General features: G+C 30.5%; 1 protein-coding gene across 1 annotated transcript in view; it reads left to right on the top strand.

Annotated features, from left to right (window-relative positions):
* The window catches only part of Strn-Mlck (Stretchin-Mlck), a 599,211-nt gene that overhangs the window by 509,778 nt on the left and 70,847 nt on the right, over window positions 1-18,586 (top strand). Inside the window, exons 33-39 of the mRNA XM_075373431.1 lie at window positions 666-782; window positions 4,379-4,720; window positions 5,462-5,624; window positions 6,788-7,068; window positions 11,194-11,600; window positions 15,348-15,650; window positions 17,570-17,750. Coding sequence (XP_075229546.1) covers window positions 666-782; window positions 4,379-4,720; window positions 5,462-5,624; window positions 6,788-7,068; window positions 11,194-11,600; window positions 15,348-15,650; window positions 17,570-17,750 — 1,794 coding nt within the window. The remainder of the gene's footprint in view (window positions 1-665; window positions 783-4,378; window positions 4,721-5,461; window positions 5,625-6,787; window positions 7,069-11,193; window positions 11,601-15,347; window positions 15,651-17,569; window positions 17,751-18,586) is intronic.

The raw sequence follows: 18,586 nt of genomic DNA on the forward strand, positions 1-18,586 counted from the left end.
CGATTGTTGCTTGACTGCACCACATCCTTGTGGACTGCGTATGCTGTGCGGCCTTACCTTGCAAATTTAAATTGCCGAGAGACATACGGTGCGTCTAAGAAATGACAAGAATGTACTAGACCAGGTATTTTTACTTTTAAACAGAATTAATATACATAATAAGATTTAACCCAAAATTTTGATATTATTTTATTAATCACATTTCATGTATCATCCTAACTGTTGCATTTATTTTACTATTTCAATTTTATTCCTACTATCATTTTAGTTTTTATCATCGTTTTAACCCTATCTTATTAATATTTTAATATCTGAGAAGATGTCTTGTTATTATTTTGACCTGGGAAATGATAACATGATAGTGTTTTTAGCCAAAAAGAAAAAAAACTGTTTAATCAGTCCCTCCCCACCCAACAAACAGTGGTATATTTTATATTCTACTGTAACATTTTAAAACATTCTGAAAGCGTTTATGTGAATTACTAGAGATACAACAGCTGCAAGTGGTTCTTTCATGTAGATAATAAAAAATATAGTTAAAAAATTATAATAATATATGGTTCTTCATAATTATTATTTTCTCAATAGTTGTTACAAATTTATTAGTTGCATATATGTATGTACTAAATTTTATTAGTAATAAATATTGTTTTTGTTTACTTTAGTTCCAGAAGAAAAGGAAGTTATGGTATCTAGACAGCTTGTTAAACCACCAGGATTTCTATCTACTCCATCAACCCCTCGTACTACACCATCTCGAAGCATATCACCTGGTATTCAAGGTAACTTACAAACTTATAGATAAATAGATAAATTTTCAGTGTTCAAGCATCAAAGTCACAGTTATTAATAGTCCAGTCAATGGGGGAAAAAAAGGTAGATTTTTGAAAAAAATTAGTAGAGTTTAGAGAAGTACGTGGGGTTGTAGATTAGGATAAGTATAACTTGTTTACATGCTGCTGGAGAAATTTGCATGTGACTGTTGCAAACCGCATCTCCCTCTACAACTACTGCACAAGCACACTCTTTTTTTCAATGAAGTTTAAACATATTTTATGTGAATTTTTGGTTTTAAACCTTTTGCCATTTGAAAGTATAAATCTTGAAAACTAGATTGTACTTGAAATAGAATGAAAAAGTTGTTAAAAGGCAAAATAATTACAGCTGCCTGAAGAGTCTTTGTATAAAAAAATTACTATATCTCAGCAACGAATCAACCAATTTTCTTTTGTAACCACTCATTGAATTGAGAATTCCAGGAGCTAACTTGTAAAACAGTAAAAACATTATTTTTGCAATAAATATTGGCTTTGCAAAAAAATGTGCATTTTTAATCGTTTTTTTGGTTTTTTTGCCGTAACTAATTAACAAAATTCAACATTTAAGAGCTTAAATTATAGGTACTGCAAATAACTAGAACTTTTATTTTAAACTTTTTTGCTGAGGAAGTTTACCTTGGCCTGCAAAACTGAAAAACCAATTTTCACCACCTTTGAACGACTACCATTTTCTCCAGTTAGCGAATATTTTGTCCAGTCGCATATAAACAAGTAATACTAACTTTAATCTACATGTATGTGGTCCCGGTATGGTACGATGTGCTGGGAGTGAAGCGTAATGTTACGAGGATGGCTTTCCTACAGCGTCGTGCAAATGTGCGAATTATCTCCGCCTATCGGACCGTATCGGTTGTAGCGGCAAAGGTGATCGCTGGAGTTCCACCTATCCACCTCAGAGCACTGGAACTCAAACAAATTTATGACGGTATGTCGAAAGCAGAGGCTAGGAAAAGAGAACAGAGGAGTGGCAGGCGAAACGGGTGGGAACGGAAAAGGGAGCCTGGACGAGGAGGCTAATCCCACATCTGGAGCCGTGGCTCGAGAGGGGGTTCTGGGAAGTGAATTACTTCATCAACCAACTCCTCTCGAGCCACGAGAACTTTGGTTCCTATCTGTTTCGCTTCAGAAGATGAGCCACACCAACATGTATCTACTGTCAAGAGGAGGATACCCCGGAACACGTAATTTTTTACTGTAGAAAAAATGAACAGGAGTAAGAAGAATCCTGGGCTATCATGGGTTATCCCTGATAACTTAGTAAATTATATGCTCCATGGAAGACGGCAATGGGCAGAGGTTGCATCACTGCCCTCTCGCATCTTAACTATGAAAGCGAGAGAGGCAGAACTATGGGCTGGAGACTGATGGGCAGAACATCTGACTGCAAGACAACCATCAAGTCTGCCAGTTACTCGGAGAAGGAAATTTGTAAATATGTAGATTAACTTGTAAATAATGACTTCGTCCATGTATATTTTATAATTTTGTATATTAATTCTTGTGACATATCTTCTTGTATCTTGTAACTTGTCGTATGTTTATTGGATCTACTACTGTTTGTATTGTGTATAAAAATGTACTGTTGCATTTTGGTGAAATGAAGTTCTCTAAACTGGGAAAAAGGACCCCTTATACTTTGTTATGAAATGTACATATTGTGCCGTATCTTGTTGGGCACTTTCTATCATGTTACTTGTGTTATTGTAACACAACAAGTTATGTTGTGTTAAGATAATGGGTAGTATATACATCTATGCGTTTTTAGATTTGTTGTACTTTTAAGGATCCTATCCATTTTGTTAATATGACCAACTAATAGAGCTGTATTATTGTAAATATGTATAATAAATTTAATCTTTAATAATTGTATTTCATCCCTTTTGTAATGTTAAGCGACTTGGTTATATGTATACTGAATTGTGTCGGTAAGTAAATCTTGCTATACGTAAGTGAGGTGTTATACTTCATCTCACTGAAGGGCAATGGCATACATCTTCGACTGACTGGAGCTAATGAAAGTATGCTGTGTGGATGTCAACTCCACTAATGTGAATATAAAAAAAATAAAAAAAAATTCAGGGGGAACTGGCAAAAAAGATTCTTTGCCAGGGGGTCGAATCGCGGACACGTGCAGGGCCAGGGAGGCAGCCTCTTTACTGAGGGCGTTCGGGTCCAGCAGATGGCTGGATCAGGATGTTCTGATGACGCATTGAGAACCCTCGAGGTTTGTGCGCGATTCAGGAGGGGGAAGGGTAGCCCTCTTGGGGAGAGTCACCATGGTAACCGGAAGGGATGTCATGATGTCTTAATGATCCAAGAGGGACCCTGTCGGGAGATCAGCTTCAAGCTGCACAAAGGGGGGGCTAGTCTTCAGCCACGTCACTTGGGACTGACTGAAGTAACGTCTTCTAGGCGGTTATTGGTTGCTCTCAAGTGGTAAAATAAAAAAAACTTTAATTTACAACCCCATGTACTTCCCTAAACTTTACTTACTTTTAGCAAAAAAATTCCTATTGACTGGACTATAAAGAAGACATATAAGTTCATAAGTTTGTCAAAGAGCATATTTTTGAGCAATATTTTATATTTATGGACTTATCCATCAGCAATTTTTCCCTCCAAAAATGAACAATGAATTACATATTTGACATTTCAGGCATCTGAAGGGATGTGTGTGGAGTACTACAAAAGTTATAACCGTAAGTTTCTGCGAATCATCAATATTGATTCTTGTGAATTTTCCAAAAACAAATTTGAAATTTGAAGAGGTGAAATTTTGATATTTGAAAAATTTACACATCGCAGGCTACAAAAGTTACAGTTTTGAAAAATCTTGAAAAATGTTAAGCTACTTACAAATAAGTGTCAGAAATTCAGGACAAAAATACTTCATTTATAAGATGTAATTTTTTCCTGATAAAAGGCTGAGTTGTCTAGTAAATTCCAAACCGATTCCAACCATTTCACATGATGTATAGATGATTAAAAAATAGTCTTATGAATAATCTATTAAACTTTTATGTTTAACTATCGTGATGAGTGTGTGGTTAACCGTGACCGTAAAAATCATGTGAAGATAATGGATCTAAAGATGATTTTTTTTTTATAGTCTCTAAGATAAAATCCATTCAAAACATTATGTATAATAAACTTTGGTCCTGTCAAGGTTGTCAGTATTTCAAGTTTTATATAAAATTTATACAGCATGTTGTTTAAAACATCACAGTATTGTAGAAGAACCCCAAAATGTAATAGAAAACCATATAACATAGTTTCCCAAACGTAAAGCCTGGCAATTCTTTATAATAGTCATGTACGTAATAATAGTGATCCGTGATCCATAGCGGCGTAATTTCTAAACTATAAAGATCACAATAATATCAGTAGGGTTTATAAATGATTCAACAGTTCCTTGTAATTTAAGCTTTTATTACTTCATTTTTAATAAGCTGAACCAAATTTAAATGTTAATTTTCATTAAAACAAAAACATTTAATTTTTTCATTAATTATATTCTTTTTTTTACATTAATATTACAGTTTCACGTGATTTTGCTACGCCAGTTGGATTAAGTACTATTAGAACACGACGTCCAAAGTTATCTTCACCTAAGTTCTATGCTGTACCTCATAACAAAGTGGCCGAAGAAGGTGAAACTGTTAGATTCCAATGCTCAGTAGCAGGTCATCCGACACCGTGGGCATCGTGGGATAAGGACGGACATATTGTTGCACCTTCTACTAGATTTTCAGTTGTTGAACAAGATGATTTACGAATGTTACAAATCAAAGAAGTTACTCCGGAGGATGCTGGACTCTATCGTGTTACATTAGAAAATGATTACGGTAGCATTGAAGCGACTGCTCGGCTTGAAGTTATTGGTAACAATTTTTTTATTTCTATGTCTTTACTTTTTTCTTATTTTAATGTTCGAGTCATATGTTTCAATTTAAATTGATATATTTGTAATTTTTTCTATTTTTGTCTATAAGTATTTAATTTTTGTAAATTTTCCGTTTCTACTGATGTTTATTATTACCTTTCACAAAAAAGAACAAATATTTGTTTTCAGGATGTAATATAATTAGTTTGCTTTGATATAACTTTGAGTAAATGGGCTGATTGCAAGGCAATTTTCTGTATTTCATTTGATATCTGAAATTTTGTCGTTATAAAAAGTTTAAAGAAAATATTTTTGAAATTTTTATTGTTATTGCCGTTAGTTGATTATTTATGTATTTTTTGTTCAATTTTTATCTTTTTATGTCACTTTAAGCCCAAATACAAGCGATGTGTAATAATTTCATTTATACCTTTTCACAGTTACCCGACTTTTTATTTATTATAACTATATTATTATTCTTCTTATTTATTTTTATCTCTTCAAACTTACTCTAAAAGTTTCACACGGTTATGACTGATATCAGCGGTTTTTTACATAAGGTACTGTGTTTATATTTATTGATACTTGAATATTTCCTCAGCCATATATAAGTTTAATTTGAATGTGGAACATGGCATGATTCTTATAAGATTTTTAAATAAATCTTTATAACTTACAGGAATAAAGGTGTACTTACGTTGTTATTTTTTAACCATTTTTTTCTTTTTTACTGTTACAGGTCATAAAGGTATAAAGGCTAAAGGTGTAAAAGCTTGGAGTGCTTCTCGAGCATCTCCTACATTTGGTCGTCGTTTAGTTGGTTCTGCTGCAAGAGTTGGTGGTACATTTACTCTTGCTTGTGATGTCCAAGCTTCTCCATCACCAGTTATCACTTGGTATAGGTAAGTTATTATTAATTTTTTAATATTTTATTGTAGTAGATAATTAAATTTTAAAAAAAGGATTATGTTATGTGCTGTCAATTTTTTTTATGTTTCAAATATAATGTGAAACAAAAGAAATATAATATCATCTCTTATGGATTCCTGAAAATCAGAGTAGATTTTCAAGATACAAGAAATATGTTTATACAAGAAGGATCATGTTTGGGTCCCGTAGATATAAATCACATACTGATATTTAGTGAATTAAAACTTTTAATTTGGCCTATGTTTATGAATTTGCTTGCACCCTATGCTAAAATCAATAGTCACTTATTCATAAAAAAAGTATAATATTATTTATTTTTATCAGCTGAACTTTTGATGTAATTCAACACAATACTCTGGCTTACAAAAATTTTCTTTTGCTGTTTTTTATAAATTACCAGCTCATTTAAATGTTCTTCCCAAAATCTATTTAAAGTGAAATTAAGACAATCTTCTTTTACAGAATCAATATTACTGTGTTAATAAAAGTAAGATTTGGTTTTTTTTTTGTTTGGTTTCTATTGGTAATTAATTAATAATTTATTAATCTAAATTTATCTATTAATTAATTAATTTATCTATTGGTTAATAATTTGTCTGTAAAATTACATATTAAATTGTGCATTCACAAATAATTAAATGTAAAGAGTGATTTTAATTTTTTTGAATGTTTAATATTTGACTCCTATCTAATTTTTACAATCTTTTTTAATTCTTTAATCTATTTAACGTAAGAATGTTTTAATTTTTTATTTATCCCATTTAATTTTATCCCAGACCAATTCTTATTTATCAATTTATTAAAAATCTTGGAATAAATTGTCATTTATTCAAATTTTATAAATTGTTTTATATGTCAGTCACTTTTCATTGAACTATTCTCAGTTGCTGTTATAATTTTTATGAAGAAAATTATCAGTTTGAGTATTTAGTAAAAATAATAACTTACTAGTTAGCTTCAAACTGTGACAGATTTTTAAATTTAAAAAAGTGAAGATTTAAAATTAAAACAGTATTTGTAATGTGTTAAATTTGGTTTAAAACAACTTCTGAAAGGGAAAATTTAGTATCAAAGATATTTTGGATAGGTATAATGGTATTTATATTATGAGATCTTATTGAACTTTTTATTCTAGAAATGGTGAAGTTGTTGTACGGTCAAATCGTGCTACTCCTGTGTGGGATGGACGTACCGCTCGTTTGAAATTAAAAAATTTAGAAAGTGATGATGCTGGTGTGTACACATGTGTCGCTGAAAATGAACTCGGAAGAACACGCTGCTCTGCTGAATTAGTTGTACTTAGTGCAACCGATCCATCAGATGCTGATTTAAAACCCCCTGTTTTTCTTACTGGTCTTCCTGAATTAACTCCAGCTAATGAAGGCCAACCTTTGGAACTGCAAGTTAAACTTCAAGGTAATTAGATTATTCATTTTTTTTATTGCTTTGTTACATGTAATAAATGATGTTTGATTTAAAGATAATAGAAATAGTATTTCCTAAATGTCCTCTTATAGTAAACAGAGAACCTGGAGATGATGGGAAATAAATAGATTACAAATATTTGAATCTGTTTCTTTCCTTTAACAATTGTATGAATATTTCATGTTATAATAACAAAAAGGATTTTTCATATTTTGTGCCTAATTCCATTTATAATTTAGCATTATAACAAGCTATAAGTACATTTGTTTCATAACAAGAGTTCCAACTGCTGACAGATCCCATACCAAAAAGGTCCTATTATTAAGAGTCTATAGATAAGATGTCTGTAGGCTTTTAAAATATCATTAATCAGTATGAAGAATTCATTGCTTTGAACAGTGTATTAATTTAATACTACATAAAATTGTTTCTATTTAGCGCTAAAACAGTTGAAATTCTAATTTCAAATTGTATAAAACAAGTTGTAAAACAATGAAATTTTTCTTTTGTGTTTGGGGAAAATCCTTTTTTTTAATTCTTTATCAATAAACAGCCTATTTATAATTAAAGTAATAGCCAAAAATGGAATATCTGAGTAAGAAAGGGAGAAATTTTATATAATGCTATAGATCAGTGCTTCTCAACCTGTGGAAAGCACTCACTTAGGGGGGGGGGGGCATGATAACACTAAATGGAGGGCGTGAGCATATTGAAAAGAAAATATTATTAAAAATTGTTATCAATTTACTGCAAGGAAAGCAAAAAAAAAAAAAAAAAACATTCTGATATAATAAATAATAAAATACACATCTACGATGATGTAATACACTTATAAATAGGATTGTATCAGTATACTGCACAATATATTAATAATTAACTTATCAATACTAAATTAAAAACTAGTTTTAGCTGAGATTTATATTTTGTCTTCAAAACAGCCACCACAGAAAATCTGGTTTCGCAAAGGTAGGATGTTGAAAACGGTAATAGTATATGAAACGCTCTTGTCTTCAGTGCAGAAAACTCATCATTCATCCCTGCCCAAAGTTCAAAGAGCGATTTATTACTAAATTGTCTTTTGATTTTGCTACTTGCCATGAAGTCTATGAAGATTTCTTCTTTGGCAGTAGAGAGCTCTTCGGGATTATTTTGATATGTATCCCTAACCCACTGATAACTTGCTTCCAACTTGTGAGCAAGAAAATACTTTTTTAAATTCTTTGCCGCCATAGCTTTCTTTTCCTGTTTAGCCTCCGGTAACTACCGTTTAGATAATACTTCAGAGGATGAATGAGGATGATGTGTATGAGTGTAAATGAAGTGTAGTCTTGTACATTCTCAGTTCAACCATTCCTGAGATGTGTGGTTAATTGAAACCCAACCACCAAAGAACACCGGTATCCACGATCTAGTAAAATGATGCCGCCATAGCTAAACGATTTTAACGATTACAAAAACAACTTTCACATGTTCCAATTTTCTACAAAAAGCATTAACTTTATCACTTGTATCCAACATATGCGTATTTGCTCCTTGGAGTTGAAGATTCAAGGTATTTAATTTCTCAAATATGTCGACCAAGTAGCGCTATTCCATCACAAATAAACCATCTCGAAACTTCTCAGCTTCCGGTCGGTTTTTCTCTTCTAGAAAAATGGTGATTTCACAATAAAATAGTAATGCTGAATGTTTTGATTTTGTTGTGTTTACATCTAGGTTATGAACACATAATACATGCATTTACATGTTTATCTATGTTTTTGTTTTGGCAGCAGATTAGATTAATCGTAAAACAGTTGATTTTTTATTTTTGATTTACAAGGTTTTGTTTGTTTTAGATGTTATTTTATATTTCAGATTATTTTAGGTTTATTTATTGTTTGTGATTTTGTTTTTGGTTAACTTCTTGTTTTGGGATTTTAGTTTAGGTTATTTACATGCTTATGGTTTGTGTCTTTTTACAGTTTGTTTTGTTTGGATTAGTTTAGTGTTGTTTTAAGGTTTTACATGTTTTTGTGTTTTCATTGTTCACAGTTTATCTTCTTTGTGTTTTTTTTCTGGTCTTGCAAGCCTACCTCATCTTTTTATTGTTTTCAGGTAGGTTACAGTGGAACAGCCAAATTGATACGGTCTTGTTTGAGACCATTGCAAGTAGGTTCATTTAGGTTTGTGTTAGTACAATGATGGGAATGTCATTCATGGGATTCGCATCGGTGGCATCCCGACTGAGTGAATCTAGACTGGGAGATGTCTATTGCAGAAGTACTGAAGATGACCTCCAGTAAAGCCCCTAAGGGCTAGGTATAGAGGGGGTGGTGTTTGGCAACCTAACTCCACTCCCTCCCTTTGGGATCAGAATGTACTGCACCCATGTTTTTACAAAATGCAGAAAAGATTCTTGATTTTAGGGGCCTCATTTTTATATAACTTACTACAGTTATAACTGTCGTTAGCACAATATTCAGACCATGACTCATTTCTTTGGAAGCCAGAGCTTCTCTGTGGATCGTGCAATGTGTCCAGACATTATGTAGAGAGTTTTGTTTCACAAAAGATTGTATACTTTGGAATCTTCCAGACATTGAACAAGTACCATTTGTGCATATTCCAATGTAATTTTTCCACTCTATGCTTGTCTCATTTATAAAATCATTTAAGATAACAAATAATGCAAGGGCTGTTGCTTTGAGTTCTATTGGTTTGCAGAAAACAAGTAGTTCTACTGCTGTCATACCATCACAAAATTGAAAATAGGCAATGAAATGAGCATGTTTATCGTTTATTGAGGTTATCTGTTGCCTCAAAAAGCTGAATTGAAAACAATCTTTCACGCAACTTGCTGAAAAGCAGATGCTGTATATCTTCAGCTATATCACCAATTCGATGACAACAGTATCATTTGATAGAGGTATGATCTGCAATCATTTGGCAAAATTATCTCCAAACATAGTTTCTACGATCTCAATTGTAGCTGGCAAAATAAGCTCTTCACCAATGGTGTGAGGGTTTTTAAATCAAATCAGGCTATTTTATATTAAACTTTGTAAGAGGCAAATCAAGCTTTTTCATTCACAAAGTTTTTTTTTAAATTATGTTTGTTTTTCGTATGATTTTAATTTTAATTCAAAGAATTCTCGGGGTTTCTTAATGTACTCTCTATGAAGCACTCCCAAATGTCGTTTGAGTTTATTAAATTTCATGCTATTGCCATGCTATGGCCTTTCTTTTTCATTTATTTTAATGCTGGTAAATCTAAAATTTAAGTATTCTTGAGAATATTTTCTTGATTTTATTTTCAGAACCAAGTTCGTCTGTGTACTTGTTGATGCTTCACTATCATCTAAGACTCGTTTAAGCCCACTTAAAAATTTAACCATGATTCTGTATAAATCTACTACTGTGAATATTTAATTCCACGAATTGCCATTTACACAAAAATTACAACATACACATTCAAAATAGATTTGATAGCGATAAATGGATCAACTCAACTGAGACTGGCTGTAATTGAACGAGATGCAGCATTTATACATGTTTGTGCAGATGGTCACAAGATGTTCCAGAATGTTCAAAACAGATTGGAACTTCTCGCAAAGCCACGAGAATTTCTGATCTTGTGGACGTAAGACAGAGAGCAATAGAGAAGCATCAATTCTGGTTTTGTCAATGCAACAGATTGGTGTTGCCAAATATCAATGAATTTACTTGTTCTTGGTAATTTTTAAGGTTTGTAATTAAGGTTGTAGAGAAATTTAGCAAAACACACACAATACATTATTATTGTGTACTTATTGTTTGAGAGGGGTGTGCAATGAAAATTATGATTGAATATTGGGTTGTAAATAATGAAAGGTTGAGAAACGTTGCTATAGACCATTTCTTAGTTTACTATATTTACCACTGACCCTCAAATTATGAATAGAAAAGGATGATAACATCTCATGTAGACATACAATTAGTGTGGTGTGAATATTTTACCATTCCTCATCTAATACAATACCTGGTATAAATTTCTTAAAAGCCCTTGTAATAAGAAAAATAATCCTGCATACTATATGACTAATACATATTTTTCTATGTTGTAATGGTAGTATATTTCTGTTTTGTTTATATCAGGTACTCAGCCTCTTGAAGTCGTTTGGGTAAAAGATGATGCTGAATTACCTGACTGCATGGATTTCCGTTATGTTGATTATGGAGATGGAAGATTTGGTCTTCGAATCGCTGATGTATTTGTTGCTGATGCCGGTATTTATGCTTGTGAAGCATTTAATCCTCATGGTGATGCTATTACATCGGGTAGACTGGAAGTAACAGAAAATGTCGACTCCACAGAAAATGTCGACTCAACAGAAAATAGGAAAAATCAATTGTACTTTACCAAAACCCCAACTCCTCTTGATGTAGAACCTGGCAACTGTGCATCATTTTGTGCCCGACTTCATAGTCCTGCTGATATGCCTATGCATATTGTGTGGTCTGTAGCTGGCCAGCCTGTTCTTGGAAACTGTAAAAGATTCAAGGTAAATTATTTCATTTGTAATTGCTGAATAACTTAATGAATTTATATGTATATATATATATATATATATATATATATATATATTATGTATGTATGTATGTATGTTTGTATCTTGTTATTAATAAAGGAATTTTTATAGTTAAGGAATATTAAATACTTCCTCCTTTATATAATATTATTGTAAAACTTCATGTTTCTTTACACAAAGTAGGGATTGAATTTATAAGTTCAGTTTTTTCATACACATTTTAAAACATAGTTCATAGACTACTGCAGGTGTTTATTTGATCTTTCTTCTAGCTCTTAAGGTTTTTTTTGTTTATCATTCATTCATAAAGAACAACTTTTGCAAAATACACTTCTCATAACATCAGGAAATGAGCTGGTGCAGTATTAGGGTGCTCGACCAGACTCTTCAGAAAAGTGGATGGCAAGTATGAAAAATAAATTTAAAATTAAAGTTGTTATATTAAAAATCTGCTAATCATCAAAAAAAAAGTTTCAGAATTTAAAAAATACAGTTTAAATAACTGAGTAAAGAACTAATACAAAAAAAAAATAAAATACAAACTGGTTTCAAATAAAATTCCTGAAATTAAATGTAAAATAAATATTCCTTTGATAATTTCTTTTTTTACTCTGCAAAAAAATGATAATGAAATTTGTGACATATATGTTTAAGTGATATTCCATTTTATATCTTTTGTGACTTAAATGAAAATTACTGATCTCTGATCTTATTATACATTTACATTTGAAGAAAGTTACTAATATATGTTCTGAGAAATTTCAATAAAAAGTAGTTTAACCAAATATCTATGATTGTCACATGACATAAATTGTACAGAAGACCATAAATTAATAATGATATATGTAAAGAATAAGGTATGTCAAATGAATATGAGAATAAAATCACAAAGAGAAATACTTAAGAACTGTTCACAAAAAATAATAATTTTAAACTAGATTTTTTTTTTTTGTCTTCAGTCATTTGACTGGTTTGATGCAGCTCTCCAAGATTCCCTATCTAGTATTAGCTCCCATTCCCTATCTAGTATTATTAGTGCATACAGAGAAATAAAATAAAGTTAATGTAATTTTTTTAAAAAAGCTTGAAATGTATAGTTTTAGAGAGATGTAACATTAATAAAATTAATGACTGATTAAAAAAAGATTAAAACCAGTTCCGACAAAACATTACCACAATAACAAACATTGTGTGGTCAGTCCTAGTTAAAAGTTACCGATTATTTGACATATTATATGATATGAACTGTACTAAAGTATCTGGATTTAATTTATTGCATTAATAACAAGCACAACTGCATATTGCATATTGTGTAGAGGAAATAGATTTACAATAATAATGAATGTAATATCTATAAGCTCTTTAGTAAATATTAAAATGTTGTATATAATATATATATATATTAAACTGACTGTCTGTGCCAAAATGTATACATGTAGAAACTACAAACTGACATGTATTCTTAATACAGGCCCAGTTAAGTAGTAGTGCCCAAATAAGCAAATATTCATTTTTTAATATCTGTTCCACTTTAATGACTTTCCTGATAAACTGGTTGTATTAGAGTCAGTACAATAATTTATCAACTAAGATAAAAAAATGATACTCTAATAATAGTTATAAATTCACTTGTATTTTGAACACAGTATTGCTGAGGAAAACAGTGCATTACAGCTACAAGAAAGAGCGAATCCCTAGCTTTTTGTATTTAGGGGCATACCAAATTAACATAAAGATCTCTCATGTTAATTAATTATGCTGCCATGTATGAATAATTGCTACGTAATGGTTCGTAAGATTCTTCCTGGGAATGTATATTATAGAGAAATACAACATTAATTCAAAACTTCTCCATACAATTTGTGGTATTTTAGGTGGTAATATAATAAGTAGAAGATTATTTTAAGTGGTAATTCTCTACTATTATTCTATCAACCACAATCGTGTTACTATTGAAATATGTCGTCTCTAGAGTTTAGTAGCAAAATTACATGAATTGAAAATCGCAAAGCATTCAAGTCAGTCATTAGATCTTTTAAAGGTCAAAGTACAACTTTTGTGATATAGTTTCTTGTTATTAGATAACTGTCATTTCCCAATACAATGGGACTCCCATTAGAATTTGATCTTCAGATCAAAACATGTTTCTATGTAATATTTGTGAGAATATAATTATAAGTTTTATAGAATTATCCGGTGATGATAGTAAATCGTTGAAATTTTTCTACAATCACAGAGTTTTACAGTGAAATAAAATGTTCAAATTGTGATGCACAAATGAAATTAAATGAAAAATACATGATTTTCAGTGTTTTAATCATTCAAGCAGTAGACAAGAAAAAAGTGAGAGTGTAATGTCATAAGTACATTTCATAGTTTAAATAAACTTTGTTTGAACACCATAATTTAAGTTAAAAAAAAACTATTTGCAAATTTGTCGCTTTCTGGGCATTGCTTTGATCTCCTAAATAATAGTTTCTTTTAAATGAAATTCATATATCCATACAACAGTTTTAGATCAGAGCAATTATTTGTGGGAGATGTGTACAGCAATGATACAAAAATAATCTCAAGTAGTCAGAGGTAAGGGCCAAATTGTTGAAATGAATAAAGTGAAAGTCAGAAGAAGAAAATATAATCATATAATCGAAGACAAGTTATTGAAACTTTTCCGAGTTTCTGGAATCAATAATGCCTGTGCTATTGAAACAGCAAACCAGGTATTCACTGCTTACAATGAGACACAAGAAGTTGTTTCTTGCGGTCATGAAACACTACTACCTATCATTCATAAATGTATATGCCCTGGAACTACTATTATTTCATATTACTGGAAAATTCATACAGTTGCCTTCAATTTGAACAATATCATCACCTTTCGTTCAACCTTAGCTACAATTTTGTAGATCCCAATACAGGTCCGCTTATTATGTGCCTGTATTGAAATATTGTGAAGAGAAGTGAAAGGTAATATATCAAGATATGGCAATACCAAGCACCATCTCGTAGGGCAGTTGGCGGAATTTACATTCAAGAAGAAATATAATAATTTCAAAAAAGTATTCACTACTTATTTAAGACGTTGGACAAGTCTGTTTGGTAACCCACCAATGGAAGAACAACCACATGTCAGTGATAATGCTGGTTCTGTAAATTTTATGATTTTTAATGGCCCATGTACATATTTCTATGTTAATGTTTTAAATGTAACTTCTGTTTATCGGAATTCATTTGAATATTAACTTTAAGATTTTTTATATTTATTTTGTCTGGTTTTTTATAGAGATAAATTTATGCTATGTAACTTTTTTTTCATTTTTGTTATAAGTAAGAGCAAATATTTTAGTTTTTATTCAGCCTGTAAGGAAGTTTTATTTGGATAAATAACCAATCCTGATTGTATAAATGTAAAAAAAAACATACATTTATTTAATTTTTTTTAGACGTACATTTTTTAAAACTTTTAATGGAGGTTGATTAAAGGAAGTATATAGTATTTACTATTATCAAAAAAAAGTATTTAATTATAATTAAAAAAACAAAACTTGTATGTTTCATATCAAGGGCGTGAAATACATTGTACCATATGTATAAATTTTGTTTCTTAAGCCGCTGGGTAAAATAAAATATATTATTACAGATTGTTGCTTATGTTATAAGTATTTTGAATAGTATATTAAAGTAATAATTTTCTAAATTCTTCATCTTGCTGTCTTAAAGGTTGATCAAGATGGTAACAGTACTGTGCTCAGGATAAATCCAGTTACACCAGATGATATTGGACCGGTTAACTGTAGAGCACATATATGTTGTGAAGGCCATAAAGAACCCGCTCCAAGTTGTACAAAGTGTTATGTTGTATCTTGTACATCAAGATTAGCTACTACTTTAGATGATTGTGAGGGTCGGCCCGCTATTTTATTACAAGGCCCAGAAGATACAACAGCTCTCAGGGGGCAAAAAGTCATTCTAAAAGCATTATTTTGTGGTCATCCTCATCCAACTGTTCGATGGCTAAAAGCAGTAAGTTTTATTGTACAATGATTTACTATGATAAAATTTCACCGACACAGATTGTGTGTTGCAATGTTAGATATAGATTACAAAAGTATCTTTTCTTTTCTAACAGCAAAAGTTGTATTCTTTTATAAAGTAATAAAATACAGATTTATATATTTTTTTAATAAAATGCTAAGCTTTTCATAATTATTAAATAATTACAGTATTATGCATAAGTATATTAGCATCTATAATATATTATTAACTTTTAGGCTTTTCAAAAAGTCAAACTAGTTTTCCTATAAAGATGGGCTGTCAGATCGTTGCACCCATAAGTATGAATTATGTTGACTAATATTAAATAAATTAACATTTCTAACTTGTGCAATTATTTTTATATAGTTTCTTCTACCTTTCTTTAGGAAAATAGTAGGTTATTCCTTAAAAATGATTAATATCCATCTTTATAAAACGATTTTAAAGAATTCTTTTCTGTAATTCAGGGCACATATCAGATGGAGCCTTATGCTTCAATTGTATTTTTTAATATATAATCAAGCAATTTAAAAATTTTCCACCATTTTATTTTAAATATTGTCTTTTACAGATTCGGTATTACTCTCTCAGTAAATTTTTAAAAATTGATAATAATTTAAAAAAAAAAAATTATTTTCTATATTTTTAATAAATGTGTACAAAACGGTCAAATAACTTATTTATTTCTTCTTAAGTGTTATTTTTCTATATTTATTGAGAATCTTTTCATATTTTCTGTAAAGTTTCATATATTTATTGTTTACAAGTTTTGATATGAACTGTACCACATTTATTTTTTCTATTAATCATGCATTTGTAATGCTGCTCTTATGATGGTTTCTTTTGATCCATCTAGACAAATGGTGGGGCAATTCTTTTTTTTATTTTACTATCTATCCTGATGCAATATGTGAAATGTATTATAATTAACTATACTGATTTTAATAAAGTATTTATTCATAGTACTTAAAGCCTATACTATTTAACACTTTAGCACAATAAACCTTTTTTTTTCAAGTTTGTTAAACACCCCCAACATCCCCGGCCACCGCTGTTAGGCTATGCACAGGAATGTCGGAGTGTTGTGGCAGTCGACTGCCCCCCTATCTTGCATTCTTCTTGGCTTCCCAACGGGGTCGTCTCAGTTTCATCGAGATGCTATAGCCCTCCCTTCTGGACGATCACTACACCCCCCACTGAGAGGTTACCCTTCCCGCCGTCCCAGCACAATAAACCTGCTTTTTTTTTAACACACACAATGTACATAAAATATTATGATTTTTTTTTAACAGAAATATCTGCAGTGTGTCTCTTTAGAATAAGAAATAAATATATTCAATCTCTGTAATTGATTTACTTGAAGAAAAACTCCAACCAGCAATTAACTCTTCTACATTCCGTTTATTTTGGCTAGCACCCTGTAAAAGCTCTTGGTTGGCGATAATGAGAAATTAACTTCTTTTTTAATGTGTGAAAATCGGTTATGCCTGACTGGGACTCGAACCCACAATCTTCAGATGGAAGGTAGACATGTAACTGTTGTGCTGTGGAGATTGGCGTTGTAGTTTAATAAGAAATATATTCATTGATCAACGTGGAAAAAATACTTTTTTTAAATAATTAAAAAACAGTTTATTTTCTAAAAAAAAAAATATTTATTTATACATTTTTTTTTTTAAATTTATTAAAGTTGTAGGATTGTATAGGCATAATAAAAAAGGTAGTCCAACAAGGATGTTCTTTTCCCTTGTGCTATTCGTCAGGGTGTTTATTTCCATGATGTGATGACTTTATTATTAAAAAATCATCATTAAATTGAATTATTTGTATGCTTGTTGGTTTTACTAATGGTTTCATATAATTACTTTATTATTATTTCCATTCATTTTTATATTTGTTCTTTTTAGGGCAGAGAATTATCTAATGAAGACTGCATGCAAATAATCACCAATATTGACCCTAAAACTAGCGAAGGAGAGTCTTCTCTTATACTTGATCCAGTTTCATCTGATGATAGCGGAAAATATGTTGTTAGTGTTGAAAATTGTCTTGGTGCAGATTGTCATTTCGCATCTGTTGCTGTTGAAGGTAAGATTATATATTTTTGTAATTTATTAAATATAATGAATCTATTATCTTCATCAATTATTTAAATTATTCATTTTATTTCCTTTCAAGATAATAAAATAATCACGGCTCTCATCTATGTAGTATGTTTCATTTTTAAGTATAACATCCTCAGTCTTGAATTAAAATACACCGATTAAAAATGAAAAATTAGTGGTAATCTCATCAAAGGTAAAACTATAACCAACTGTGGTTAAATACTGATTTGAAAACTTTAATAAATGGTATATCTTTTGCAGATACTAGTTTGTAATGGCCATCTAGTATATATGCTTTTTATAAATATAATATAATATGCCACAAATTTAAAAATAAATTGTTCTAAACCTTATAATTGCAGTCAGATGCAGTTTGTTTATATATTTTATAAGGTTGCTATCAATTTTTTATTTAATATATATTTTTAGTTAAAGACTGAGAATATTAGAATGAATAATAAAAATGCTATCTTGGTGCTGTCATCATCTTTTTTTTTTTAACTAAGTATAATTAATTGATTAATATTATGTATAATTGTTGCAATGAGGTAATAGAAATGTTACATCTTGCTGTTGTAAAATACTGTGTTTTCTTCCTTACAAATGGATCTTTGCATTGAATTACAGCAAATAGTCATAACTGTATTGATTGAAATTTGAAAATTATTCATTTTGTTTATTTCAATAACCAAATAAAATTCAGATAAAATATTTCCAACAACTCACATATAATCTAAACTTAACTTTATTCATCTTGAATCCATTCAAAAAATTAAGGAATTTTAGATAAAGTGATTTACAATTGATAATCTTTTGGAA

The sequence above is a fragment of the Lycorma delicatula genome, chromosome 8, assembly GCF_047948215.1.
Source record: "Lycorma delicatula isolate Av1 chromosome 8, ASM4794821v1, whole genome shotgun sequence".
Taxonomy (NCBI): domain Eukaryota; kingdom Metazoa; phylum Arthropoda; class Insecta; order Hemiptera; family Fulgoridae; genus Lycorma; species Lycorma delicatula.